Source organism: Oncorhynchus mykiss, chromosome 9 (genome assembly GCF_013265735.2).
Source record: "Oncorhynchus mykiss isolate Arlee chromosome 9, USDA_OmykA_1.1, whole genome shotgun sequence".
Classification (NCBI taxonomy): Eukaryota; Metazoa; Chordata; class Actinopteri; order Salmoniformes; family Salmonidae; genus Oncorhynchus; species Oncorhynchus mykiss.
This window is the reverse complement of record NC_048573.1, coordinates 6,587,150-6,614,649: the sequence shown is the minus strand read 5'-3', so window position 1 is coordinate 6,614,649 and position 27,500 is coordinate 6,587,150. Positions and strand designations below refer to the sequence as shown.

At 45.2% G+C, this 27,500-nt stretch overlaps 1 protein-coding gene across 2 annotated transcripts in view; it reads right to left on the bottom strand.

Moving 5' to 3' along the window:
• Nucleotides 1–27,500, bottom strand: part of LOC110532902 (sodium/calcium exchanger 3) — a 96,222-nt gene that overhangs the window by 39,123 nt on the left and 29,599 nt on the right. For both annotated transcript variants that reach the window (XR_005053148.1, XM_036987176.1), the window contains exons 2-9: nt 8,863–9,127; nt 6,947–7,036; nt 3,761–3,913; nt 2,821–3,086; nt 2,193–2,574; nt 1,536–1,646; nt 1,175–1,327; nt 1–323 (exon numbers count right to left, since the gene is read on the bottom strand). The exon at nt 1–323 is cut by the window's left edge and continues 150 nt beyond it. Coding sequence is in view for 1 of the 2 variants with exons in the window: in XM_036987176.1 (XP_036843071.1) it covers nt 1–323; nt 1,175–1,327; nt 1,536–1,646; nt 2,193–2,574; nt 2,821–3,086; nt 3,761–3,913; nt 6,947–7,036; nt 8,863–9,127 (1,743 nt within the window). In the remaining variant the exon portion in view is untranslated. The remainder of the gene's footprint in view (nt 324–1,174; nt 1,328–1,535; nt 1,647–2,192; nt 2,575–2,820; nt 3,087–3,760; nt 3,914–6,946; nt 7,037–8,862; nt 9,128–27,500) is intronic.

Below are 27,500 nucleotides of genomic sequence, written 5' to 3'. Positions count from 1 at the left end.
CTCTCGCTCACCCGCAGGGCGTCGATCTCAAACGAAAATATCCCCGCGTGATCGTCGTCGTAGATGGTCACCGTCGCCGTGTGGCCGTCACCGAGCACCGCCTTGGGGGAGGAGTTAGAGTTCGTCTCCAACGGGTCGTAGCCAACCACACGAGGGTTACTGAGGTGGACATAGAAGTACTCATCCTCTTCGAAGATGTCGTCGTCTATGATGCCCACAGTTATCTCTTTCAGGGTCTCGCCCGGCTTGAAGAGGAGGGTCCCTTCAGCGAATTCATAGTCTGAACCGGCGTTGGCTGTGCCGTCTTCTGTACGGTAGTCCACCTGAAAGAGAAGGGGAAGGAAGGGGGAGAGGAGGAGGAGGAGGAGGAGGAGGAGAGGGGGAGGAGAGGGGGAGGAGAGGGGGAGAGGAGGAGGAGGAGGAGAGGGGGAGGAGAGGGGGAGAGGAGGAGGAGGAGGAGAGGGGGAGGAGAGGGGGAGAGGAGGAGGAGGAGGAGGAGGAGGATGGGAGAGAGGGGGAGGAGAGGTGGGGGGAGAGGAGGAGGAGGAGGAGGAGAGGGGGAGGAGAGGGGGGGGGAGAAGTAGGGGGAGGGAAGGAGGGAGGAAGAAAGAGAGGGGAAAGGAGAGGGGGAAGGAAGGGGGGAGAGGGGGAGGAGGAGGGGAGAGAGGAGGAGGAGGAGGGGAGAGAGGAGGAGGAGGAGAGGGGGAAGGAGAGGGGGAGATGGAAGGGGGAGAGTAATAGGGAGAGGGAGAGAGAGAAGGGGAGAAAGAGTCAGAAATAGAGAGAAAAGAGATGTCATCAAGCATCCTCTCCTTCTTTCTCCTCCCCCCTACTCTCCTCCTCCCCCCATCTTCTCCTCCACCTCCTCCCCCCATCTTCTCCTCCTCCCCCCTACTCTCCTCCTCCCCCCTACTCTCCCCCTCCCCCCCTACTCTCCTCCTCCCCCCATCTTCTCCTCCACCTCCTCCCCCCTACTCTCCTCCTCCCCCTACTCTCCTCCTCCCCCCATCTTCTCCTCCACCTCCTCCCCCCTACTCTCATCCTCCCCCCTACTCTCCTCCTCCCCCCATCTTCTCCTCCACCTCCTCCCCCCTACTCTCCTCCTCCCCCCTACTCTCCTCCTCCCCCCTACTCTCCTCCTCCCCCCATCTTCTCCTCCACCTCCTCACCTTACCTTAACAGAAGCTCCAGGGTCTCCGCCATGTCGGGCCACGGTCAGTTTGAGTGAGCCACAGTTCTCGAAGCACTGGTAGTGGGAGGGTTGAAACTCCATCCGGGTCGTGTGGGGGTCGTCTTCCTGCAGGTGGGGCTCCTGGCTGCTCACCACCTGGAGCAGAAGGGATGTAGAGAGTTTGATCGATGAGTGACATGCTGCTGCCTTTGAGTATGTTCCAATAATAAATTATTTCATTACAATTTGGGTTTAAGTTCAAAATTCTAGCCACCATTCAGATATGATCAGAACAAAAACAAATCTGAGAAAAAAAGGTTTGGGAAACATTGGTTTGGGAAAAGGCGCACTGGACAGCCTGTACCTTCCTAGCCTGGTCAGCAGCATGCTTCTTCAGGATGTTGCCTGCTCCGATCATCATCCTGGTTGCCTGGATACGGTAGAACGCTCGGCTCTTCTGTTGCTGGACCAACACCTGACAGGACAGTGAGATTACACCAGCTGTTATACTATGAACTCTCTATGTCATGCATATGAAGACTTTATGAACTCTCTATGTCGTGCATATGAAGACTTTATGAACTCTCTATGTCATGCATATGAAGACTTTATGAACTCTCTATGTCATGTATATGAAGACTTTATGAACTCTCTATGTCATGCATATGAAGACTTTATGAACTCTCTATGTTGTGCATATGAAGACTTTATGAACTCTCTATGTCATGTATATGAAGACTTTATGAACTCTCTATGTCATGCATATGAAGACTTTATGAACTATATGTCGTGCATATGAAGACTTTATGAACTCTCTATGTCATGCATATGAAGACTTTATGAACTCTCTATGTCATGCATATGAAGACTTTATGAACGCTACATTATCACCACTGTCAGTAATGTCTTTACATATGAAGATGAACACAGTACAGTATTCTGATACATGACTTGTGTAGCACCATGGCAGTGCTTATGAAGTGCTTATGAATGCTCTATGAAGCCTTTATAAGCTGTGTACCTGGTAGTTGGCCATCTCTATAAGCTGCTCTGTGTCTCTATCAGGGTGTCTGGCTTTCAGCTCCTTCAGGGTCCTCGCCATGTCTCTCCTGGCCACGTCCTCCAGATCCCTCCTCCCTTCTTGTCCTCCGTCCTCCAGCATCCCTCCATCCCTCCATCCCTCCACCACCTGTCCGTCCAGCTCCATCATGTCCATCTTAGTGAACCCACCTGGCCCCAACATCCCTCCTCCTCCTCCTCCTCCTCCTCCTCCTCCCATCCCTCCGTCCATCCCTACCTCCGTCTCAACGATGATGCCTCTGTGCTTGTCGGCACGGTAACGCTTGCGGACGTACTTGTAGAAGAGCAATCGTCGATCGGCCACCCACGCCTGGACCACGCAGCTGGAAGAGCGGAGGAAGAGGAAGAGGAGGGTGTGAGGAGTGTGTGTGTGTGTGTGTGTGTGTGTACGTTTCCGTGTGTGTGTACGTTTCTGTGTGTGTGTACGTTTCTGTGTGTGTGTGTGTGTGTGTGTGTGTATGTGTGTATGTGTGTACGTTTCCGTGTGTGTATGTGTGTACGTTTCCGTGTGTGTGTGTACGTTTCCGTGTGTGCGTGCGCGCGCGCGTGTGTGTGTGTCTAGTACTCACAGGGGGAAGAACAGAAAGGTGACCACGGCCTCCCAGACTTCCACCTCTCCAGGAGAGAACACACACAGGATAAGATACAGCCAGATGTATGCGAACACACTCCACGCCGCGGTCACGAAAAACACACGGAGATGTTTAATCTTCCTGGTCTCTCCGTCAGGAACCACATAGACACACAGGGCGATGATGATGAACATGTTAAAAGCAGCACTGCCCACAATGGTGGAGGGACCCAGAGAACCAGCCTCGAAGCCGTGGCCACACACCTGATGGACAAGAAGAGAACATGAGACCGCATCAAACCTGGGAGAATGTCCTTCCTTCTTCTATTAACTACCCTGCTTTTCTTCCCCTCCTTCGCTTCATTCCAACCCCTGCTGGATTCAAATGAAAACTTCCACATACTACCAAGTACAACAGTTTCAACTTGGGGTTTGAGAACTTCCTCAAGAACGTGTTCCTCTTTAACAGAGAGCAATATCTCAGGAGCAGATGACCCCAGAGTCATGAGAACGTGTTCCTCTATAACAGAGAGCAGTATCTCAGGAGCAGATGACCCCAGGGTCATGAGAACGTGTTCCTCTTTAACAGAGAGCAATATCTCAGGAGCAGATGACCCCAGGGTCATGAGAATGTGTTTCTCTATAACAGAGAGCAGTATCTCAGGAGCAGATGACCCCAGGGTCATGAGAATGTGTTTCTCTATAACAGAGAGCAGTATCTCAGGAGCAGATGACCCCAGGGTCATGAGAACGTGTTCCTCTATAACAGAGAGCAGTATCTCAGGAGCAGATGACCCCAGGGTCATGAGAATGTGTTTCTCTATAACAGAGGGCAGTATCTCAGGAGCAGATGACCCCAGAGTCATGATAATGTGTACCTCTATAACAGAGAGCAGTATCTCAGGAGCAGATGACCCCAGGGTCATGAGAATGTGTACCTCTATAACAGAGAGCAGTATCTCAGGAGCAGATGACCCCAGAGCCATGAGAGTGAGGTTAGACACGGTCTCGTTCCAGATCCTCACTGTAGCTGTGGTTGTCTCCCCGTTCCACTTCTTTATGGTGATCTCCTTCTCCTGAGAGGTGATCACCTGGAGGAGAGGAGAATACAACAGAACAGAGTAGAATACGGTAGAGTAGAGTAGAATACAGCAGAGTAGAGTAGAGTAGAATTCAGCAGAGTAGAATAAAATACAGTAGAGTAGAATAAAATACAGTAGAGTAGAATAGAATACAGTAGAGTAGAGTAGAATACAGCAGAGTAGAGTAGAATAGAATAGAATACAGTAGAGTAGAGTAGAATACAATACATTACAGTAGAATAGAATACAGTAGAGTAGAGTAGAATATAATACAGTAAAGTAGAGTAGAATAAAATACAGTAAAGTAGAATACAGTAGAGTAGAGTAGAATACAGGTGGAGTAGAGTAGAATAAAATACAGTAGAGTAGAAGAGAATACAGTAGAATAGAATATAATACAGTAGAGTAGAGTAGAATACAGTTGAATAGAATAGAATAAAGTTGAGTAGAATACCATAGAGTAGAGTAGAATAGAATACAGTAGTGTCGAATATAATACAGTAGTGTAGAGTATAATATAATACAGTAGAGTAGAATAGAATACAGTAGAGTAGAATACAGTTGAATAGAACACAGTAGAGTAGAATACAGAATAGTAGAGTAGAATAGAATAGAGTAGAGTAGAATATAATACAGTAGAATAGAATATAATACAGTAGAGTAGAGTAGAATACAGTTGAATAGAATAGAATAAAGTTGAGTAGAATACCATAGAGTAGAGTAGAATAGAATACAGTAGTGTCGAATATAATACAGTAGTGTAGAGTATAATATAATACAGTAGAGTAGAATAGAATACAGTAGAATAGAATACAGTAGAGTATAATATAATACAGTAGAGTAGAATAAAATATAATACAGTAGAGTAGAGTAGAATACAGTTGAATAGAATAGAATAAAGTTGAGTAGAATACCATAGAGTAGAGTAGAATAGAATACAGTAGTGTCGAATATAATACAGTAGTGTAGAGTATAATATAATACAGTAGAGTAGAATAGAATACAGTAGAATAGAATACAGTAGAGTATAATATAATACAGTAGAGTAGAATAAAATAGAATGCAGTAGAGTAGAGTAGAATACAGTTGAGTAGAATACAGTAGGGTAGAATACAGTAGAGTATAATACAGTAGAGCAGAGTATAATACAGTAGAGTATAATACAGTAGAGCAGAGTATAATACAGTAGAGTAAAGTAGAATAAGTAGAGTATAATACAGTCCAGTAGAGTAGACTATAGTAGAGTAGAATATAGTAGAATATAGTAGAGTAGAGAATAATATAATACAGTAGAGTATAATATAATAAATACAGTAGTGTAGAGTAGAATATAATACAGTAATGTTGAGTAGAATATAATACAGTAGAGTAGAATATAATACAGTAATGTTGAGTAGAATATAGTACAGTAGAGTAGAATATAATACAATACAGTAGAGTAGAATAGAATATAAAACAGTAGAGTAGAATAGAATACAGTAGATTCGAATATAATACAGTAGAGTAGAGTAGAATAGAATATAAAACAGTAGAGTAGAGTAGAATAGAATACAGTAGATTCAAATATAATACAGTAGAGTTTATTATAATACAGTAGTGTAGAGTATAATATAATAAATACAGTAGTGTAGAGTAGAATATTATACAGTACAGTTGAATACAGTAGAATAGATTACAGAAGAGTAGAGTAGAATACAGTAGAGTGTAATATAATATAGTACAGTATAATATAATACAGTAGAGTAGAATAAAGTAGAATAGAATGCAGAAAATAGAGTAGAATACAGGAGAGTAGAATACAGTAGAGTGTAATAGAATAGAATACAGTAGAGTAAAATACAGTAGAGTGTAATAGAATATAATACAATAGAGTAGAATACATTAGAGTCCAATAGAATATAATACAGTAGAGTAGATTACAGTCGAGTGTAATAGAAGAGAATACAGTAGCGTGTAATAGAATATAATACAGTAGAGTAGAATACAGTAGAGTGTAATATAATAGAAAACAGTATAATGTAATAGAATAGAATACAGTAGAGTGTAATATAATATAATACAGTAGAGTAGAATACAGTAGCGTGTAATATAATAGAAAACAGTAGAGTAGAATACAGTAGAGTGTAATAGAATATAATACAGTAGAGTAGAATACAGTAGAGTGTAATAGAATAGAATACAGTAGAGTAGAATACAGTAGAGTGTAATAGAATAGAATACAGTAGAGTAGAATACAGTAGAGTGTAATATAATATAATACAGGAGAGTAGAATACAGTAGAGTGTAATAGAATAGAATACAGTAGAGTAAAATACAGTAGAGTGTAATAGAATATAATACAATAGAGTAGAATACATTAGAGTCCAATAGAATATAATACAGTAGAGTAGATTACAGTCGAGTGTAATAGAAGAGAATACAGTAGCGTGTAATAGAATATAATACAGTAGAGTAGAATACAGTAGAGTGTAATATAATAGAAAACAGTATAATGTAATAGAATAGAATACAGTAGAGTGTAATATAATATAATACAGTAGAGTAGAATACAGTAGCGTGTAATATAATAGAAAACAGTAGAGTAGAATACAGTAGAGTGTAATAGAATATAATACAGTAGAGTAGAATACAGTAGAGTGTAATAGAATAGAATACAGTAGAGTAGAATACAGTAGAGTGTAATAGAATAGAATACAGTAGAGTAGAATACAGTAGAGTGTAATATAATATAATACAGTAGAGTAGAATACAGTAGAGTGTAATAGAATAGAATACAGTAGAGTAGAATACAGTAGAGTAAAATACAGTAGAGTAAAATACAGTTGATTGAGTGGCTCAATCAACTGTATTGTGGCTCAGTTAGTAGAGCACGGCACTTGCAACGCCAGGGTTGTGGGTACGATTCCCAAAGGGGATCAGAACGAGAATGTCTGCTCTCACTAGTGTAAGTCGCTCTGGATAAGAGCATCTGCTAAATGACTCAAATGAAAAAACGTGCAGGTGTGTGTGTTCTCAAAGCAGAATAGAAAATAGAATTCTCACCTCTATAGAAGACATGAATCTATCAGCTATGATGGACATCCCCAGGAACATATAGATCATCGCTACAAAGTAGACAATGGCCCGCGCTACCTGGATTAGATTAAAGAAGGGTTGACATTGAGCTCTCAAACAGGTCATAGTCACTTGCCCAAAGGTCAGAGTCACTATCCCAAAGGTCAGAGTCACTTGCCCAAAGGTCAGAGTCACTAGCCCAAAGGTCAGACAGAGTCACTTGCCCAAAGGTCAGAGTCACTTGCCCAAAGGTCATAGTCACTTGCCCAAAGGTCAGAGTCACTTGCCCAAAGGTCATAGTCACTTGCCCAAAGGTCAGAGTCACTTGCCCAAAGGTCAGAGTCACTTGCCCAAAGGTCAGAGTCACTTGCCCAAAGGTCATGGTCACTTGTCCAAATAATAAAATGGTCTGTTACACTCACAAATGGTTCACATTGAAAGTACATTTTTAACACTTACTGTTTGAAAACATTCTAATCCTTTGTTTACACAATTTGCATATGCTAATTTGTTAAGGAAGTTTCTTTACTTAGAGAGAACGGTTCATTTAAAAAGTATGTGTATTGTTTGTACACACTCCTAGCCTAATGAAAAAAAGTGAAAAAAGATCACATTGCATTTTTTTTGTCAACTATCCCTTTAATGATGAGACGTTCACGAGGGAGTTGCTTTTTCCACAAGCCTCTTTCTCATCATACAATTCTGAAACTGTAAACACACTGGCTACCTCGCACATTAGAGCCAGTTAGCACACTGGACAACTAAAATCAAACGTTAAGGTCTCTTTTCTGTCTAAACTGAAAAACAATTATGTTTTACTGGAGTTGTGAAGTGATTTGCTAAACCGAAGGACTGTTCAGTGCCGTTTGAGACTCGGCTACCGAAACAGATGCGTCTTTCTCATCAATATCACTGTTCACATTTTACTCCCGTTTTTAAAAGGGGTGTCATTTATTTAGAGCCGCAATATGTAATTGTTTGGCAACCCGATCAAATTCACATAGAAATAAGAGTTATAGATCTGTTATTCTCATAGAAAGCAACTCTAAGAAGTGGTAGATCTGTTCTATGTGCGCTATTTCTATGCTTCCCCGGCTCTTAAAGTTTAGTTTTTTCGTCTTTTACTCTCGGTTTTGTACACCAGCTTCAAACAGCTGAAAATACAATATATTTCACAGCGGTTTAGATGGTACAATGATTTCTCTACACTATACTTGCTTGTTTTGTCAAATAAACTGAAATTAGGCTGAACTATGTAAAATAAAATTAAAAATCCAACCAGGAAATGGTGGAGCGATTTCTGCATAGGGAATCTTTAATAGTAGGAGTTGAGACACACAGCTAAAGAGCCAGTGCAGCTGATAAAACTGACACTGTAAAAATGTTACTGTTACTGTTACTTCCTGATAGTTACTGGTGGAAAATACACTCTACACAGGACCTTCTAATCAGCAGGTTGACGTGGGAGGCGGAGTTTCAGCTTGCCAATAACAAAGAGAGTTCCAACCCTTATTTACATACTTCAATCAACCAGTCCATATAGAATTTGTGATAAAGCTGTCTTGATTTTGTGATAAAGCTGTCCTGCCCGTACGGGCAACAACAAAACAGATTCCACCTGTTCAGTTCATCTGCCGTTAGTGTCAACCCCTGATTAGATTAGAATAGGAAAACGTGAACGTCCTCAATGAGGCACTTCATTTCACAACAACAACAACAACACAGCAAACAGACAAAATACAAACAAAGGCTGGGATTCAATCCAGGTCACTGCGTGCTTGACATTAAAAGGTCGACATATGTTACCGTCACACGGCTCTACAATGCGTGATTGGTTTGAATCCCGACCCAAATCACCCCCTGGCCAACAACCACAACAAAAACAGATTTCAAGCTATGGTCACCTTGTCTCCTACAGAGGGGTTCTGTGGGTTCCAGACGGGCAGTACCACCCCCTCCTGACAGGGGTCTCCCGTAGCCGTGCAGTTAGCCTTTACGTTACCCCCCTCTGATAGAGGAGTGGAACCGGCCACGGCCGGGCTGGGGAGGGACAGGAGGAGCATGGAGGAGAGGAAGACTAGGAGAAGGACAGAGGAGAGAGAGGAGGAACGGAAGGAGGAGAGGTGGAGATGTAGGCGTGACATGATCCTTCTGTGTTTTAGAACACACCTGCAGAAAGAGAGAGAGAGAGAGAGAGAGAGAGAGAGAGAGAGAGAGAGAGAGAGAGAGAGAGAGAGAGAGAGAGAGAGAGAGAGAGAGAGAGAGAGAGAGAGAGAGAGAGAGAGAGAGAGAGAGAGAGAGAGAGAGAGAGAGAGAGAGAGAGAGAGAGAGAGAGAGAGAGAGAGAGAGAGAGAGAGAGAGAGAGAGAGAGAGAGAGAGAGAGAGAGAGAGAGAGAGAGAGAGTAAATATAAAAGCAAGACTTTTGGTCCAACATAATACTGTAGCATCTTTAACCCAACACCTAGTGACCCTGTCAAGAGGTTCTGATCTCTTGGCGTAAGGGCTAAGGTGTTGGGTTGACAGTCATTGGACCCGGGTTCGAGTCAGATCGGGATTTCAGTAATAAAGTTAATTAGTGATGAAAACACTGCTTGAAACACAAAGCTGAAACCAGCATAGATAGAACTGTCATGTATTGTCATGTTGTGTCTTTCTGTCCTTTCCTTTCACCCTGTCTCCCTCTGCTGGTCGTATTAGGTTACCTTTTCTCCCCCGCTTTCCCCCAGCTGTTCCTTGTCTCCTCTGACTACCCATTCACCCCGTTTCCCACCTGTTCCCTTTTTCCCTCTGATTAGGTCCCTATATCTCTCTCTGTTTCTGTTCCTGTCCTTGTCGGATTCTTGTTTGTTGTGTTTCATGCCTGAGCCAGACTATCGTCATGTTTGCTGTAACCTTGTCCTGTCCTGTCGGAATCTGCGGTCTATCTGAGCCTACCACAGTTTGGTTATTAAAGAAGCTCTGTTTAAGTTAGTTCGCTTTTGGGTCCTCATTCACTCACCGTAACAGAAGAATCCGACCCCCCCCGGGGTAGACTATACTCTCTGTCGGCTCCCGAACGTAAGGCTCTCGAGGATTATTTGTCTGTAGCTCTTGACGCCGGTACCATAGTCCCCTCCTCCTCTCCCGCCGGAGCGGGGTTTTTTTTTTGTCAAGAAGAAGGACGGGTCTCTGCGCCCCTGCATAGATTATCGAGGGCTGAATGACATAACAGTTAAGAATCGTTATCCGCTTCCTCTTATGTCTTCAGCCTTCGAGATCCTGCAGGGAGCCAGGTTTTTCACTAAGTTGGACCTTCGTAACGCTTACCATCTCGTGCGCATCAGGGAGGGGGACGAGTGGAAGACGGCGTTTAACACTCCGTTAGGGCACTTTGAATACCGGGTTCTTCCTTTCGGCCTCGCTAACGCTCCAGCTGTCTTTCAGGCGTTAGTCAATGATGTCCTGAGAGACATGCTGAACATCTTTGTTTTCGTTTACCTTGACGATATCCTGATTTTTTCACCGTCACTCCAGATTCATCTTCAGCACGTTCGACGTGTCCTCCAGCGCCTTTTAGAGAATTGTCTTTTTGTGAAGGCTGAGAAGTGCACTTTTCATGCCTCCTCCGTCACATTTCTCGGTTCTGTTATTTCCGCTGAAGGCATTAAGATGGATCCCGCTAAGGTCCAAGCTGTCATTGATTGGCCCGCCCCTAAGTCACGCGTCGAGCTGCAGCGCTTTCTCGGCTTCGCGAACTTCTATCGTCGTTTCATCCGTAATTTCGGTCAGGTGGCAGCTCCTCTCACAGCCCTTACTTCTGTCAAGACGTGCTTTAAGTGGTCCGTTTCCGCCCAGGGAGCTTTTGATCTCCTCAAGAATCGTTTTACATCCGCTCCTATCCTTGTTACACCTGACGTCTCTAGACAGTTCGTTGTCGAGGTTGACGCGTCAGAGGTGGGCGTGGGAGCCATTCTTTCTCAGCGCTCCCTCTCTGACGACAAGGTCCACCCATGCGCGTATTTTTCTCATCGCCTGTCGCCGTCGGAACGTAACTATGATGTGGGAAACCGCGAACTGCTCGCCATCCGGTTAGCCCTAGGCGAATGGCGACAGTGGTTGGAGGGGGCGACCGTTCCTTTTGTCGTTTGGACTGACCATAGGAACCTTGAGTACATCCGTTCTGCCAAACGACTTAATGCGCGTCAGGCGCGTTGGGCGCTGTTTTTCGCTCGTTTCGAGTTCGTGATTTCTTATCGTCCGGGCTCTAAGAACACCAAGCCTGATGCTTTATCTCGTCTCTTCAGTTCTTCAGTAGCCTCCACTGACCCCGAGGGGATTCTCCCTGAGGGGCGTGTTGTCGGGTTGACTGTCTGGGGAATTGAGAGGCAGGTAAAGCAAGCGCTCACTCACACTCCGTCGCCGCGCGCTTGTCCTAGGAACCTTCTTTTCGTTCCCGTTCCTACTCGTCTGGCCGTTCTTCAGTGGGCTCACTCTGCCAAGTTAGCCGGCCACCCTGGCGTTCGGGGTACGCTTGCTTCCATTCGCCAGCGTTTTTGGTGGCCCACCCGGGAGCATGACACGCGTCGTTTCGTGGCTGCTTGTTCGGTCTGCGCGCAGACTAAGTCCGGTAACTCCCCTCCTGCCGGCCGTCTCAGGCCGCTTCCCATTCCCTCTCGACCGTGGTCTCACATCGCCTTAGATTTTGTCACCGGACTGCCTTCGTCAGCGGGGAAGACTGTTATTCTTACGGTTGTCGATAGGTTCTCTAAGGCGGCTCATTTCATTCCCCTTGCTAAGCTTCCTTCTGCTAAAGAGACGGCACAAATCATCATCGAGAATGTTTTCAGAATTCATGGCCTTCCGTCAGACGTCGTTTCGGACAGAGGTCCGCAATTCACGTCTCAATTTTGGAGGGAGTTTTGCCGTTTGATTGGGGCTTCCGTCAGTCTCTCTTCCGGCTTTCACCCCCAGTCTAACGGTCAAGCAGAACGGGCCAATCAGACTATTGGTCGCATCTTACGCAGTCTTTCTTTTCGCAACCCTGCGTCTTGGTCAGAACAGCTCCCCTGGGCAGAATACGCCCACAACTCGCTTCCTTCGTCTGCGACCGGGCTATCTCCTTTTCAGAGTAGCCTCGGGTACCAGCCTCCGCTGTTCTCATCTCAGTTCGCAGAGTCCAGCGTCCCCTCCGCTCAGGCTTTTGTCCAACGTTGCGAGCGCACCTGGAAGAGGGTCAGGTCTGCACTTTGCCGTTATAGGACGCAGACTGTGAGGGCTGCTAATAAGCGTAGAACTAAGAGTCCTAGATATTGTCGCGGTCAGAGAGTTTGGCTCTCCACTCAGAACCTTCCCCTTAAGACGGCTTCTCGCAAGTTGACCCCGCGGTTCATTGGTCCGTTCCGTATTCCGCAGGATTTTGGACATGCGTCCTCGGGGCCGTGGTCACCAGTACCTCGTTGATTGGGAGGGGTACGGTCCTGAGGAGAGGAGTTGGGTTCCCTCTCGGGACGTGCTGGACCGTGCGCTGATCGAGGATTTCCTCCGTTGCCGCCAGGTTTCCTCCTCGAGTGCGCCAGGAGGCGCTCGGTGAGTGGGGGGGTACTGTCATGTATTGTCATGTTGTGTCTTTCTGTCCTTTCCTTTCACCCTGTCTCCCTCTGCTGGTCGTATTAGGTTACCTTTTCTCCCCCGCTTTCCCCCAGCTGTTCCTTGTCTCCTCTGACTACCCATTCACCCCGTTTCCCACCTGTTCCCTTTTTCCCTCTGATTAGGTCCCTATATCTCTCTCTGTTTCTGTTCCTGTCCTTGTCGGATTCTTGTTTGTTGTGTTTCATGCCTGAGCCAGACTATCGTCATGTTTGCTGTAACCTTGTCCTGTCCTGTCGGAATCTGCCGGTCTATCTGAGCCTACCACAGTTTGGTTATTAAAGAAGCTCTGTTTAAGTTAGTTCGCTTTTGGGTCCTCATTCACTCACCGTAACAAGAACAGAAAAAGACAGGAAGAGGGACAGAGAGAGAGGGAGGTAGAAAGGAGATTGACCTGTCCTGAAACATCTATCTTTCCTTCCCCTGCCTGACGACACCCTGTTTCTCTCTCTCTCTCTCTCTCTGTGTAACTCTCTCTCTCTCTTTCTCTCTCTGTCCATCTCTCTGTGTAACTCTCTCGCCCTCTTTCTCTCTCTGTCCATCTCTCTGTGTAACTCTCTCGCTCTCTTTCTCTCTCTGTCCATCTCTCTGTGTAACTCTCTCTGTGTAACTCTCTCGCTCTCTTTCTCTCTCTGTCCATCTCTCTGTGTAACTCTCTCTTTCTCTCTCTGTCCATCTCTCTGTGTAACTCTCTCTGTGTAACTCTCTCGCTCTCTTTCTCTCTCTGTCCATCTCTCTGTGTATCTCTCTATCTCTCTGTGTATCTCTCTGTGTATCCCTGTGTATCTCTCTGTGTATCTCTCTCTCTCTCTCTCTCTCTCTCTGTCTCTCTGTCTATCAATTCAATTCAATTCAAGGGGCTTTATTGACATGGGAAACATGTGTTAACATTGTCAAAACAAGTGAGGTAGATATTATACAAAAGTGAAATAAACAAACGAATTAACAGTAAATATTACAGATACAGAAGTTGTATTCTTCTATCTAGATAGAAGTTGTCTATCTCTCTGTCTCTGTCTCTGTCTATCTCTCTGTCAATTCAATTCAATTCAAGGGGCTTTATCTCTCACTCTGTAACTCTCTCTCTCTGTCTATCGCTCTCTCTCTCTCTCTATCTCTGTCTATCGCTCTGTCTCTCTCTCTCTCTCTGTCTCTTTCTCTGTGTAACTCTCTCGGTCTCTCTCTCTGTGTAACTCTCTCTGTCTCTCTCTCTCTCTGTCTCTTTCTCTGTGTAACTCTCTATGTCTCTCTCTCTCTCTGTCTCTCTCTCTGTGTAACTCTCTCTGTGTAACTCTCTCTCTCTCTGTGTAACTCTCTCTCTCTCTCTCTCTGTGTAACTCTCTCTGTCTCTCTGTCTCTGTGTAACTCTCTCTGTGTCTCTCTCTCTGTGTGTAACTCTCTCTCTCTCTCTCTCTCTCTCTGTAACTCTCTCTCTCAATTCAATTCAATTAAATTCAAGGGCTTTATTGGCATGGGAAACGTGTTAACATTGCCAAAGCAAATGAGGTAGATAATATATCAAGTGAAATAAACAATAAAAATTAACAGTAAACATCACACATACAGAAGTTTCAAAACAATAAAGACATTACAAATGTCGTATTATATATATATATATATATATATATATATATATATATATATATACAGTGTTTTAACAATGTACAAATGGTAAAGGACACAAGATAAAATAAATAAGCATAAATATGGGTTGTATTTACAATGGTGTGTGTTCATCACTGGTTGCCCTTTTCTCGTGGCAACAGGTCACAAATCTTGCTGCTGTGATGGCACACTGTGGAATTTCACCCAGTAGATATGGGAGTTTTTCAAAATTGGATTTGTTTTCGAATTCTTTGTGGATCTGTGTAATCTGAGGGAAATATGTCTCTCTAATATGGTCATACATTGGGCAGGAGGTTAGGAAGTGCAGCTCAGTTTCCACCTCATTTTGTGGGCAGTGAGCACATAGCCTGTCTTCTCTTGAGAGCCATGTCTGCCTACGGCGGCCTTTCTCAATAGCAAGGCTATGCTCACTGAGTCTGTACATAGTCAAAGCTTTCCTTAATTTTGGGTCAGTCACAGTGGTCAGGTATTCTGCCGCTGTGTACTCTCTGTGTAGGGCCAAATAGCATTCTAGTTTGCTCTGTTTTTTTGTTAATTCTTTCCAATGTGTCAAGTAATTATCTTTTTGTTTTCTCATGATTGGTTGGGTCTAATTGTGTTGCTGTCCTGGGGCTCTGTAGGGTGTGTTTGTGTTTGTGAACAGAGCCCCAGGACCAGCTTGCTTAGGGGACTCTTCTCCAGGTTCATCTCTCTGTAGGTGATGGCTTTGTTGTGGAAGGTTTGGGAATCGCTTCCTTTTAGGTGGTTATAGAATTTAACGGCTCTTTTCTGGATTTTGATAATTAGTGGGTATCGGCCTTATTCTGCTCTGCATGCATTATTTGGTGTTCTACGTTGTACACAGAGGATATTTTTGCAGAATTCTGCATGCAGAGTTTCAATTTGGTGTTTGTCCCATTTTGTGAAGTCTTGGTTGGTGAGCGGACCCCACACCTCACAACCATAAATGGGCAATGGGCTCTGTGACTGATTCAAGTATTTTTAGCCAAATCCTAATTGGTATGTTGAAATTTATGTTCCTTTTGATGGCATAGAATGCCCTTCTTGCCTTGTCTCTCAGATCGTTCACAGCTTTGTGGAAGTTACCTGTGGCGCTGATGTTTAGGCCAAGGTATGTATAGTTTTTTGTGTGCTCTAGGGCAACAGTGTCTAGATGGAATTTGTATTTGTGGTCCTGGTGACTGGACCTTTTTTGGAACACCATCATTTTGGTCTTACTGAGATTTACTGTCAGGGCCCAGGTCTGACAGAATCTGTGCAGAAGATCTAGGTGCTGCTGTAGGCCCTCCTTGGTTGGTGACAGAAGCACCAGATCATCAGCAAACAGCAGACATTTGACTTCGGATTCTAGCAGGGGGAGGCCGGGTGCTGCAGACTTTTCTAGTGCCCGCGCCAATTCGTTGATATATATGTTGAAGAGGGTGGGGCTTAAGCTGCATCCCTGTCTCACCCCGCGGCCCTGTGGGAATAATTTGTGTGTTTTTTGCCAATTTTAACCTCACACTTGTTGTTTGTGTATATGAATTTTATAATGTCGTATGTTTTACCCCCAACACCACTTTCCATCAGTTTGTATAGCAGACCCTCATGCCAAATTGAGTCGAAGGCTTTTTTGAAATCAACAAAGCATGAGAAGACTTTGCCTTTGTTTGGTTGTCAATTAGGGTGTGCAGGGTGAATACATGGTCTGTTGTACGGTAATTTGGTAAAAAGCCAATTTGACATTTGCTCAGTACATTGTTTTCATTGAGGAAGTGTACGAGTCTGCTGTTAATGATAATGCAGAGGATTTTCCCAAAGTTACTGTTGACGCATATTCCACGGTAGTTATTGGGGTCAAATTTGTCTGCACTTTTGTAGATTGGGGTGATCAGTCCCTGGTTCCAAATATTGGGGAAGATGCCAGAGCCAAGGATGATGTTAAAGAGTTTTAGTATAGCCAATTGGAATTTGTTGTCTGTATATTTGATCATTTCATTGAGGATACCATCAACACCACAGGCCTTTTTGGGTTGGAGGGTTTTTATTTTGTCCTGTAACTCATTCAATGTAATTGGAGAATGCAGTGGGTTCTGGTAGTCTTTAATTGTTGATTCTAAGATCTGTATTTGATCATGTATATGTTTTTGCTCTTTATTCTTTGTTATAGAGCCAAAAAGATTGGAGAAGTGGTTTACCCATACATCTCCATTTTGGATAGATAATTCTTTGTGTTGTTGTTTGTTTAGAGTCTATGGATTCTTCAATTACATTTAGCTGATTTCTGACATGTTGTTCCTTCTTTTTCCGTAGTGTATTTCTGTATTGTTTTAGTGATTCACCATCGTGAAGGCGTAGACTCAGGTTTTCCGGGTCTCTATGTTTTTGGTTGGAGAGGTTTCTCAATTTCTGCATTCTTCATCAAACCATTTGTCATTGTTGTTGATTTTCTTCGGTTTTCTATTTGAGATTTTTAGATTTGATAGGGAAGCTGAGAGGTCAAATATACTGTTAAGATTTTCTACTGCCAAGTTTACACCTTCACTATTACAGTGGAACGTTTTACCCGGGAAATTGTCTAAAAGGGATTGAATTTGTTGTTGCCTAATTGTTGTTTGGTAGGTTTCCAAACTGCATTCCTTCCATCTATAGCATTTCTTAATGTTACTCAGTTCCTTTGGCTTTGATGCCTCATGATTGAGTATTGCTCTGTTTAAGTAGACTGTGATTTTGCTGTGGTCTGATAGGGGTGTCAGTGGGCTGACTGTGAACGCTCTGAGAGACTCTGGGTTGAGGTCAGTGATAAAGTAGTCTACAGTACTACTGCCAAGAGATGAGCTATAGGTGTACCTACCATAGGAGTCCCCTCGAAGCCTACCATTGACTATGTACATACCCAGCGTGCGACAGAGCTGCAGGAGTTGTGACCCGTTTTTGTTGGTTATGTTGTCATAGTTGTGCCTAGGGGGGCATATGTGGGAGGGAATGATGTCACCTCCAGGCAGGTGTTTGTCCCCCTGTGTGCTGAGGGTGTCAGGTTCTTGTCCGGTTCTGGCATTTAGGTCGCCACAGACTAGTACATGTCCATGGGCCTGGAAATTATTGATTTCCCCTCCAGGATGGAGAAGCTGTCTTCATTAAAGTATGGGGGTCCTGTGGGGGGGGGATCTCTGTGTAACTCTCTCTGTCTATCAATTCAATTCAATTTAAGGGCTTTATTGGCATGGGAAACATGTGTTAACATTGCCAAAGCAAGTGAGGTAGATAATCTCTCTCTCTCTCTCTCTCTGTCTCTCATTTTTCAATCCACCTTTCTCTCTCTCTTCATCCCTCCAGCCCTCACTCCATCCCTTCATCCCTCCAGCCCTCACTCCATCCCTCACTCCATCCCTTCATCCCTCCAGCCCTCACTGCATCCCTTCATCCCCCCATCCCTCACTGCATCACTCCATCCCTCCACCCCTCACCCCATCACTCCATCCCTCACTACATCACTCCATCCCTCACTACATCCCTCCATCCCTCACTGCATCACCCCATCACTCCATCCCTCACTATATCACTCCATCCCTCACTGCATCCCTCCATCCCTCACTGCATCACTCCATCACTCCATCCCTCACTACATCACTTCTTCCCTCACCACATCCCTCACTGCATCACGCCATCCTTCCATCCCTCACTCCATCCCTCACTGCATCACTCCATCCCTCCACCCCTCACTCCATCCCTCTCCTCCCTCTATCCCTCACTCCAACCTTCTATCCCTCCATCCAGCGTTGATTGTGTTATTGTTTCTCATCCTTGGTAGTAGACTGAAGGAGCGATGGAAGGAAGGAAGAAAGGAAAGAAAGAAGGAAGGAAGGAAGGAAGGAAGGAAGGAAGGAAGGAAGGAAGGAAGAAATGAGGCGTGACTGATCTCAGCCATTAGTCAAGGCAGCGATGCTAGCCCCCCAGGATGATGCTTTCTGGGCTAGAGACACAGGGATGGCAGCCTGTGGTGCTCTGTGGCTTGGTGGGACTGGCTTAATGGAAATGAAGAAAGTGTGAAAAACACAAAAGGGGAGCTACTGTAGATACTACAGAGGTCAAATATAAGGCAGACAAACAAAGGGGGATAGAAGTGTTGAGAAAAAAAAAGAGATGCAATAGAAAAGCAGGAAGAGAGATATGATCATGTCAGTGATGGAGGAAAGAAAGAGGATAGAACGATGCACCCACAACCCAGGGAAAAGACCCGGGGAAAGAACCCAGGAAAAATACCTGGGAAAAAGACCCGGGAAAAAGACCCAGGAAAAAGACCCAGGAAAAAGACCCAGGAGAAAGACCCAGGAAAAAGACCCGGGAAAAAGACCCGGGAAAAAGACCCAGGAGAAAGACCCAGGAAAAAGACCCAGGAGAAAGACCCAGGAAAAAGACCCGGGAAAAAGACCCAGGAGAAAGACCCAGGAAAAAGACCCAGGAGAAAGACCCAGGAAAAAGACCCAGGAAAAAGACCCGGGAAAAAGACCCGGGAAAAAGACCCGGGAAAAAGACCCGGGAAAAAGACCTGGGAAAAAGACCCGGGAAAAAGACCCAGGAAAAAGACCCAGGAGAAAGACCCAGGAAAAAGACCCGGGAAAAAGACCCAGGAAAAAGACCCAGGAGAAAGACCCAGGAAAAAGACCCGGGAAAAAGACCCAGGAAAAAGACCCGGGAAAAAGACCCAGGAGAAAGACCCAGGAAAAAGACCCAGGAGAAAGACCCAGGAAAAAGACCCGGGAAAAAGACCCAGGAAAAAGACCCGGGAAAAAGACCCGGGAAAAAGACCCGGGAAAAAGACCCGGGAAAAAGACCCGGGAAAAAGACCCGGGAAAAAGACCCAGGAAAAAGACCCAGGAAAAAGACCCGGGAAAAAGACCCAGGAGAAAGACCCAGGAAAAAGACCCAGGAGAAAGACCCAGGAAAAAGACCCGGGAAAAAGACCCAGGAAAAAGACCCAGGAAAAAGACCCAGGAAAGAGACCCGGGAAAAAGACCCAGGAAAAAGACCCAGGAGAAAGACCCGGGAAAAAGACCCGGGAAAAAGACCCGGGAAAAAGACCCAGGAGAAAGACCCAGGAAAAAGACCCAGGAAAAAGACCCAGGAGAAAGACCCAGGAAAAAGACCCGGGAAAAAGACCCAGGAAAAAGACCCAGGAAAAAGACCCAGGAGAAAGACCCAGGAAAAAGACCCGGGAAAAAGACCCGGGAAAAAGACCCGGGAAAAAGACCCAGGAAAAAGACCCAGGAAAAAGACCCGGGAAAAAGAAAGGGAGAGATGGAGAAAAAGAGAGTGGAAAGAAAAAGAGATGTTAAGACGGAGATTAAAGAGAGAGTGTTGCAGAGGGTTGGAGGTCTGATGAGGCTGTGATGAGAGGAGTAATTAAACAGATTCAGAGAGCTAGCGAACGCAGCCTGCTGAGCCCACTGAGACACAACACACAGACCTACAGCTGGAGCTGGCAGCCCAGTGGCCTCTTGGAAGAAAACGTCACAAAATGGTAGAAACCATCACACATAAAGCACTGTGTTTTTGTTGTTGTTGCACATCCAGCTTCTCTCTCCTCTCTCGTCTGTGTTTTCTCTTACCTTTTTTCTCTTATCACATTTTCATATCCTCTCCTTGGCTCTCACTCCTCCTCCTCATCCTCACTAGCTGACCCCTTTCTCTCCATCTCTCTCTCCTCTTTCATCCCTTTCTCTCCATCTCTCTCTCCTTCCTCGGAGAGGGAGAGAGAGAGATGAGGAAGGATGGAGAGAGAGAGGGATGAGGAATGATGGAGAGAGGGATGAGGAAGGAAAGAGAGAGGGATGAGGAAGGAAGGAGAGAGAGGGATGAGGAAGGACGGAGAGAGAAGGATGAGGAAGGAGAGAGAGGGATGAGGAAGGAGAGAGAGGGATGAGGAAGGAAGGAGAGAGAGAGATGAGGAAGGATGAGAGAGAGGGGGATGAGGAATGACGGAGAGAGTGGATGAGGAAGGAGAGAGAGGGATGAGGAAGGAAGGAGAGATGAGGAAGGATGGAGAGAGAGAGAGATGAGGAATGACAGAGAGAGGGATGAGGAAGGAGAGAGAGAGGGACGAGGAAGGAAGGAGAGCGAGAGGGATGAGGAAGGATGGAGAGAGAGGGATGAGGAAGGAGAGAGAGAGGGATGAGGAAGGAAGGAGAGAGAGAGGGAAGGGTGAGGACGGAGAGAGAGGGATGAGGAAGGACGGAGAGAGAGGGATGAGGAAGGAAGGAGAGAGAGGGATGAGGAAGGAAGGAGAGAGAGATGAGGAAGGATGGAGAGAGAGGGGGATGAGGAATGACGGAGAGAGGGATGAGGAAGGAGAGAGAGAGGGACGAAGAAGTAAGGAGAGAGAGAGGGATGAGGAAGGACGGAGAGAGATGGATGAGGAAGGAGAGAGAGAGGGATGAGGAAGGAAGGAGAGAGAGAGAGAGAGGGAAGGGTGAGGACAGAGAGAGAGGGATGAGGAAGGACGGAGAGAGAGGGATGAGGAAGGAAGGAGAGAGGGATGAGGAAGGAGAGAGAGAGGGACGAGGAATGAAGGAGAGAGAGAGGGATGAGGAAGGACGGAGAGAGAGAGGGATGAGGAAGGATGGAGAGAGAGGGATGAGGAAGGATGGAGAGAGAGGGATGAGGAAGGAAGGAGAGAGAGTAGAGGAAGGATGGAGAGAGAGGGATGAGGAATGATGGAGATGAGGAAGGAGAGAGAGAGGGATGAGGAAGGAAGGAGAGAGAGAGGGATGAGGGAGGAAGGATAGAGAGAGGGATGAGGAAGGACGGAGAGAGAGAGGGATGAGGAAGGATGGAGAGAGAGGGATGAGGAAGGATGGAGAGAGAGGGATGAGGAAGGAAGGAGAGGGATGAGGAAGGATGGAGAGAGAGGGATGAGGAAGGAGAAAAGCTGCAGCCACTCTCAAAATCTCTTTACCTTTAATTTACCTACGAAATTAAAACTGTACTAGAGAGAGAAAGAAAGAAAAAGAGAGAGAAATTTGACCCCAAAAACTACCGTTGAATATGCTTCAACAGTAACCTTGGGAAAATCCTCTGCATTATCATTAACAGCAGACTCGTACATTTCCTCAATGAAAACAATGTACTGAGCAATTGTCAAATTGGCTTTTTACCAAATTACAGTATGACAGACCACGTATTCACCCTGCATACACTAATTGACAAACAAACAAACCAAAACAAAGTCAAAGTCTCTCATGCTTTGTTGATTTCAAAAAAGCTTTCGACTCAAATTGGCATGAGGGTCTGCTATACAAACTGATGGAAAGTGGTGTTGGGGGTAAAACATACGACATTATAAAATCCATGTACACAAACAACAAGTGTGCGGTTAAAATTGGCAAAAAACACACACATTTCTTCACACAGGGTCGTGGGGTGAGACAGGGATGTAGCTTAAGCCCCACCCTCTTCAACATATATATCAACGAATTGGCGAGGGCACTAGAACAGTCTGCAGCACCCGGCCTCACCCTACTAGAATCTGAAGTCAAATGTCTACTGTTTGTTGATGATCTGGTGCTTCTGTCCCCAACCAAGGAGGGCCTACAGCAGCACCTAGATCTTATGCACAGATTCTGCCAGACCTGGGCCCTGACAGTAAATCTCAGGACCACAAATACAAATTCCATCTAGACAACGATACATACCTTGGCCTAAACATCAGCGCCACAGGTAACTTCCACAAAGCTGTGAACAATCTGAGAGACAAGGCAAGAAGGGCATTCTATGCCATCAAAAGGAACATACATTTTGACATATAAAATTATGATCTGGCTAAAAATATTTAAATCCGTTATTGAACCCATTACCCTTTACGGTTGTGAGGTCTGGGGTCCGCTCACCAACCAAGACTTCACAAAATGGGACAAACACCAAATTGAGACCGCATGCTGAATTCAGCAAAAATATCTTCAGTGTACAACGTAGAACACCAAATAATGCATGCAGAGCAGAATAAGGCCGATACCCACTAATTATCAAAATTCAGAAAAGAGCCGTTCAATTCTACAACCACCTAAGCAAGCTGGTCCTGGGGCTCTGTTCACAAACACAAACACACCCTACAGAGCCCCAGGACAGCAGCACAATTAGACCCAACCAATCATGAGAAAACAAAAAGATAATTACTTGACACATTGGAAAGAATTAACAAGAAAACAGAGCAAACTAGAATGCTATTTGGCCCTAAACAGAGAGTACACAGTGGCAGAATACCTTACCACTGTGACTGACTCAAACTTAAGGAAAGCTTTGACTATGTACAGACTCAGTGAGCATAGCCTTGCCATTGAGAATGGCCGCCGTAGACAGACCTGGCTCTCAAGAGAAGACAGGCTATGTGCTCACTGCCCACAAAATGAGGTGGAAACTGAACTGCACTTCCTAACCTCCTGCCCAATGTATGACCATATTAGAGACATATACAGTATTTCCCTCAGACTACACAGACAAAACTCATTTGAAAACAAATCCAATTTTGAAAAACTCCCATATCTACTGGGTGAAGTACCACAGTGTGCCATCACAGCAGCAAGATTTGTGAAGAACAAACACCATTGTAAATACAACCCATATTTATGTTTAACTATTTTCCCTTTTATACTTTACCTAAACTCAGAAAAAAAAGAAAGGTCCCTTTTTCAGAGTCTTTCAAAGATATTTCAAAGATATTTCATAAAAATACAAATAACTTCACAGATCTTCATTGTAAAAGGTTTAAACACTGTTTCTCATGCTTGTGTCTTTCTATCTGAAGAACAGTGAGTTCGGAGATCAACAATGAAAGAGAGATTAAAAAAAGAATACACTTGAAGGAGGTAAAGGATCTTCTAGCTACCAGCCGGTGTGTGTGTGTGTGTGTGTGTGTGTGTGTGTGTGTGTGTGTGTGTGTGTGTGTGTGTGTGTGTGTGTGTGTGTGTGTGTGTGTGTGTGTGTGTGTGTGTGTGTGTGTGTGTGTGTGTGTGTGTGTGTGTGTGTGTGTGTGTGTGTGGTTTGTATGCTAAGAGGACAGCTGATCCATGGGGGGTACTGAAGGGCTGCGGGGGTGACAGAACTCAAACGGCGACACACACACACACCGAGGGACACTGTGTCCCTGAACATGTGAAAAATGTCAGATACAATCACCTTAACAACAGGCTTTGATGTAACAAAACATGAGAGGAGAAAGGTAGGAGAGAGAGAGAGAGAGAGAGAGAGAGAGAGAGAGAGAGAGAGAGAGAGAGAGAGAGAAAAAAAGAGAGAGAGAGAGAGAGATGGGGGAGAGAGAGAGAGAGAGAGAAATGTAAGTGAGAGGGAATGAAAATGTGATGAGGGAGGGAGGGAGGGAGGGAGGGAGGGAGGGAGCATAAAATGTACCACCAATCATTATTTATTTATTTAAATAATAATAATTAATAATAATAATCAATAATAATAACCAATAATAATAATTAATAATAATAACTAATAATAATAATAAATAATAATAATTAATAATAATAATCAATAATAATAATTAATAATAATAATCAATAATAATAACTAATAATAACAATTAACAATAATAATTCATAATAATAACTAATAATAATAACTAATAATAATAATAAATAATAATAACTAATAATAATAATTAATAATAATAACTAATAATATTAATGACTAATAATAACTAATAATAATAACTAATAATAATTAAAAAAAATATTACATTTTGAATTAGATTCTGAACATTGACCATTATTAAACATTTTAATTAGATAATGTATTGTTTTAGTATCATAGTTACTATTTTAATGTTGTCACTGTTGTTTTCATAGTTGTGTGTCTGTATCACTTTGCTTTGGCGACAAGTTAACTTGTTATTCATGCCATTAATATTGAATTAGAATTTGAGAGTGTGGGGGGAGGGGAGAGAGAGAGATACAACCCATATTTATGTTGACTTGTACTTTAACTATTTGTACATCGTTACAACCCTGTAAACAGACATAATATGACATTTGAAATGTCTTTATTCTTTTGGAACTTTTGTTAGTGTAATGTTTACTGTTCGTTTTTATGATTTATTATCTACCTCACTTGCTTTGGCACTGTTAACATATGTTTCCCATGTCAATAAAGACCTTACATTTAATTAGATTGAATTGAGAGAGAGGGAGAGAGAGAGTGAGAGAGAGAACATATGGAGACAGGAGAGATAGCTAGTGTCTACCTACAGCGTCTGGCTCAGCGTCCCATCACTATGGCGACTGTGTGATGAGCACATCACAGTGGAATCCAGATTGTTAATTCATTAAATAATATTCCTATTGTCCCCTAAAGATGAAGGACTCTGGATGGAACCTTAATGTGTGTCTGTGTGTCTCTGTCTTTGTGTGTGTTTGGCCCCTAGCCAGTCCCAGAGGCAGACATGCATTATTTTATGGGACTTTTATTTAACTAGGCAAGTCAGTTAAGAACAAATTCTTATTTACAATGACGGCCTCCCCCCGGCCAAACCCTAAACCGGACGACGCTGGGCCAAATGTGCCCTATGGAACTCTCAATCACAGCTGGTTGTGATACAGCCTGGAATCAAACCAGGGTCTGTAATAGCGCCTACAGCACTGAGATGCAGTGCCTTAGACCGCTGCGCCACTCGGGAGCCCCAGAAGGCTTTGCAACCTTTTCAGAATTCAGCCAGGAGTACCCCAATCACCACGCTCTCGCTCTCTCTCTCTCTCTCTCTCTCTCTCTGTCTCTCTCTCTCTCTCTCTCTCTCCCTCCCTCTCTCCCCCTCTCCCTCCCTCTCTCTCTCCCCCTCTCCATCCCTCTCTTTAGTGGGGACATTAGACCAGATTACACAGTGCTCTCCTCTGCCTGCGTTGTTCAGACAGCCAAATAAAGCACCTGCTATTTGTCCGCTCTTTATCAAAGAACGTCCCAAATGACACCCTATTCCCTATGTAGTGCACTACCTTAGAGCAGAGCCCTATGGGGACCCTATTCCCTATGTAGTGCACTACCTTAGATCAGAGCCCTATGGGGACCCTATTCCCTATGTAGTGCACTACCTTAGAGCAGAGCCCATGCATAGTATTCCACCACATAGGGAATAGGGTACCAGTTGGGATAGACCCAGAGTGTTAGGGTCGTATATTTACCCTGATACTTCCTCCCTCCATCCCTCCATCCCTCCATCTCTCCATTCCTCCCTCCCTCCCTCCATCCCTCCCTCCATCCCTCCATCTCTCCATTCCTCCCTCCCTCCATTCTTCCATCTCTCCATCCCTCCATCTCTCCATTCCTCCCTCCCTCCATTCCTCCATCTCTCCATTCCTCCCTCCCTCCATCTCTCCATTCCTCCCTCCCTCCATTCCTCCATCTCTCCATTCCTCCCTCCCTCCATCCCTCCATCTCTCCATTCCTACCTCCATTCCTCCATCCCTCCTTCCATACCTCAATTCCTCCTTCAATCACCCCATCCCTACATCTCTCCATTCCTCCCTCCATCCCTCCTTCCATACCTCAATTCCTCCTTCAATCCCCCCATCCCTCCATCTCTCCATTCCTCCCTCCATCCCTCCTTCCATACCTCAATTCCTCCTTCAATCCCCCCATCCCTCCATCTCTCCATTCCTCCCTCCTTCCATACCTCAATTCCTCCTTCAATCCCCCCATCCCTCCATCTCTCCATTCCTCCCTCCATCCCTCCTTCCATACCTCAATTCCTCCTTCAGTCCCCCCATCCCTCCATCTCTCCATCCATTCCTCCATCCATTCCTCCATCCCTCCTTCCGTTTCTCAATTCCTCCTTCAATCCCCCAATCCCCCCATCCCTCCATTCCTTCCTCCGTCCCTCCATTCCTCCTTCCATCCCTCCCTCCTTCCATCACTACCGGTGGTGAATGCCAAGAGATGACAGACGCTCTTTAGCCATTGTGCCAAAACGCCCCCTACATAGACACACCACTGCCACCACTGCACAGGGCCAGGGCCATTTATAAACCAGCCATCCAGACAGACGGAATGGGATTGAGAGTAGATTGGAGGTTAGATGAAAGCGGATAGAGAGAGAGAGAGGGAGGGAGGGAAGGAGGGATGGATGAGAGAGGGGGATCATTTTATCATAAAAAGAGAGAGAAGACAGATGTTTTAATGTCCAGTGGGATTAGACCTAAAGACGTTTCGTAACATTGCTTGTGAAGAAGAATTAAAAGGTAAACCACAGAGGACTGTCTAGCAGGGTCCAACCACAGAGGACTAGCTATCAGGGTCCAACCACAGAGGACTGTCTAGCAGGGTCCAACCACAGAGGACTGTCTAGCAGGGTCCAACCACAGAGGACTGTCTAGCAGGGTCCAACCACAGAGGACTGTCTAGCAGGGTCCAACCACAGAGGACTAGCTATCAGGGTCCAACCACAGAGGACTGTCTAGCAGGGTCCAACCACAGAGGACTGTCTAGCAGGGTCCAACCACAGAGGACTGTCTAGCAGGGTCCAACCACAGAGGACTGTCTAGCAGGGTCCAACCACAGAGGACTGTCTAGCAGGGTCCAACCACAGAGGACTGTCTAGCAGGGTCCAACCACAGAGGACTGTCTAGCAGGGTCCAACCACAGAGGACTGTCTAGCAGGGTTCAACCACAGAGGACTGTCTAGCAGGGTCCAACCACAGAGGACTGTCTAGCAGGGTCCAACCACAGAGGACTGTCTAGCAGGGTCCAACCACAGAGGACTGTCTAGCAGGGTCCAACCACAGAGGACTGTCTAGCAGGGTCCAACCACAGAGGAATGTCTAGCAGAGTTCAACCACAGAGGACTGTCTAGCAGGGTTCAACCACAGAGGACTGTCTAGCAGGGTCCAACCACAGAGGACTGTCTAGCAGGGTCCAACCACAGAAGACTGTCTAGCAGGGTCCAACCACAGAGGACTGTCTAGCAGGGTCCAACCACAGAGGACTGTCTAGCAGGGTCCAACCACAGAGGACTGTCTAGCAGGGTCCAACCACAGAGGACTGTCTAGCAGGGTCCAACCACAGAGGACTGTCTAGCAGGGTCCAACCACAGAGGACTGTCTAGCAGGGTCCAACCACAGAGGACTGTCTAGCAGGGTTCAACCAAAGAGGACTGTCTAGCAGGGTCCAACCACAGAGGACTGTCTAGCAGGGTCCAACCACAGAGGACTGTCTAGCAGGGTCCAACCACAGAGGACTGTCTAGCAGGGTCCAACCACAGAGGACTGTCTAGCAGGGTCCAACCACAGAGGACTGTCTAGCAGGGTCCAACCACAGAGGACTGTC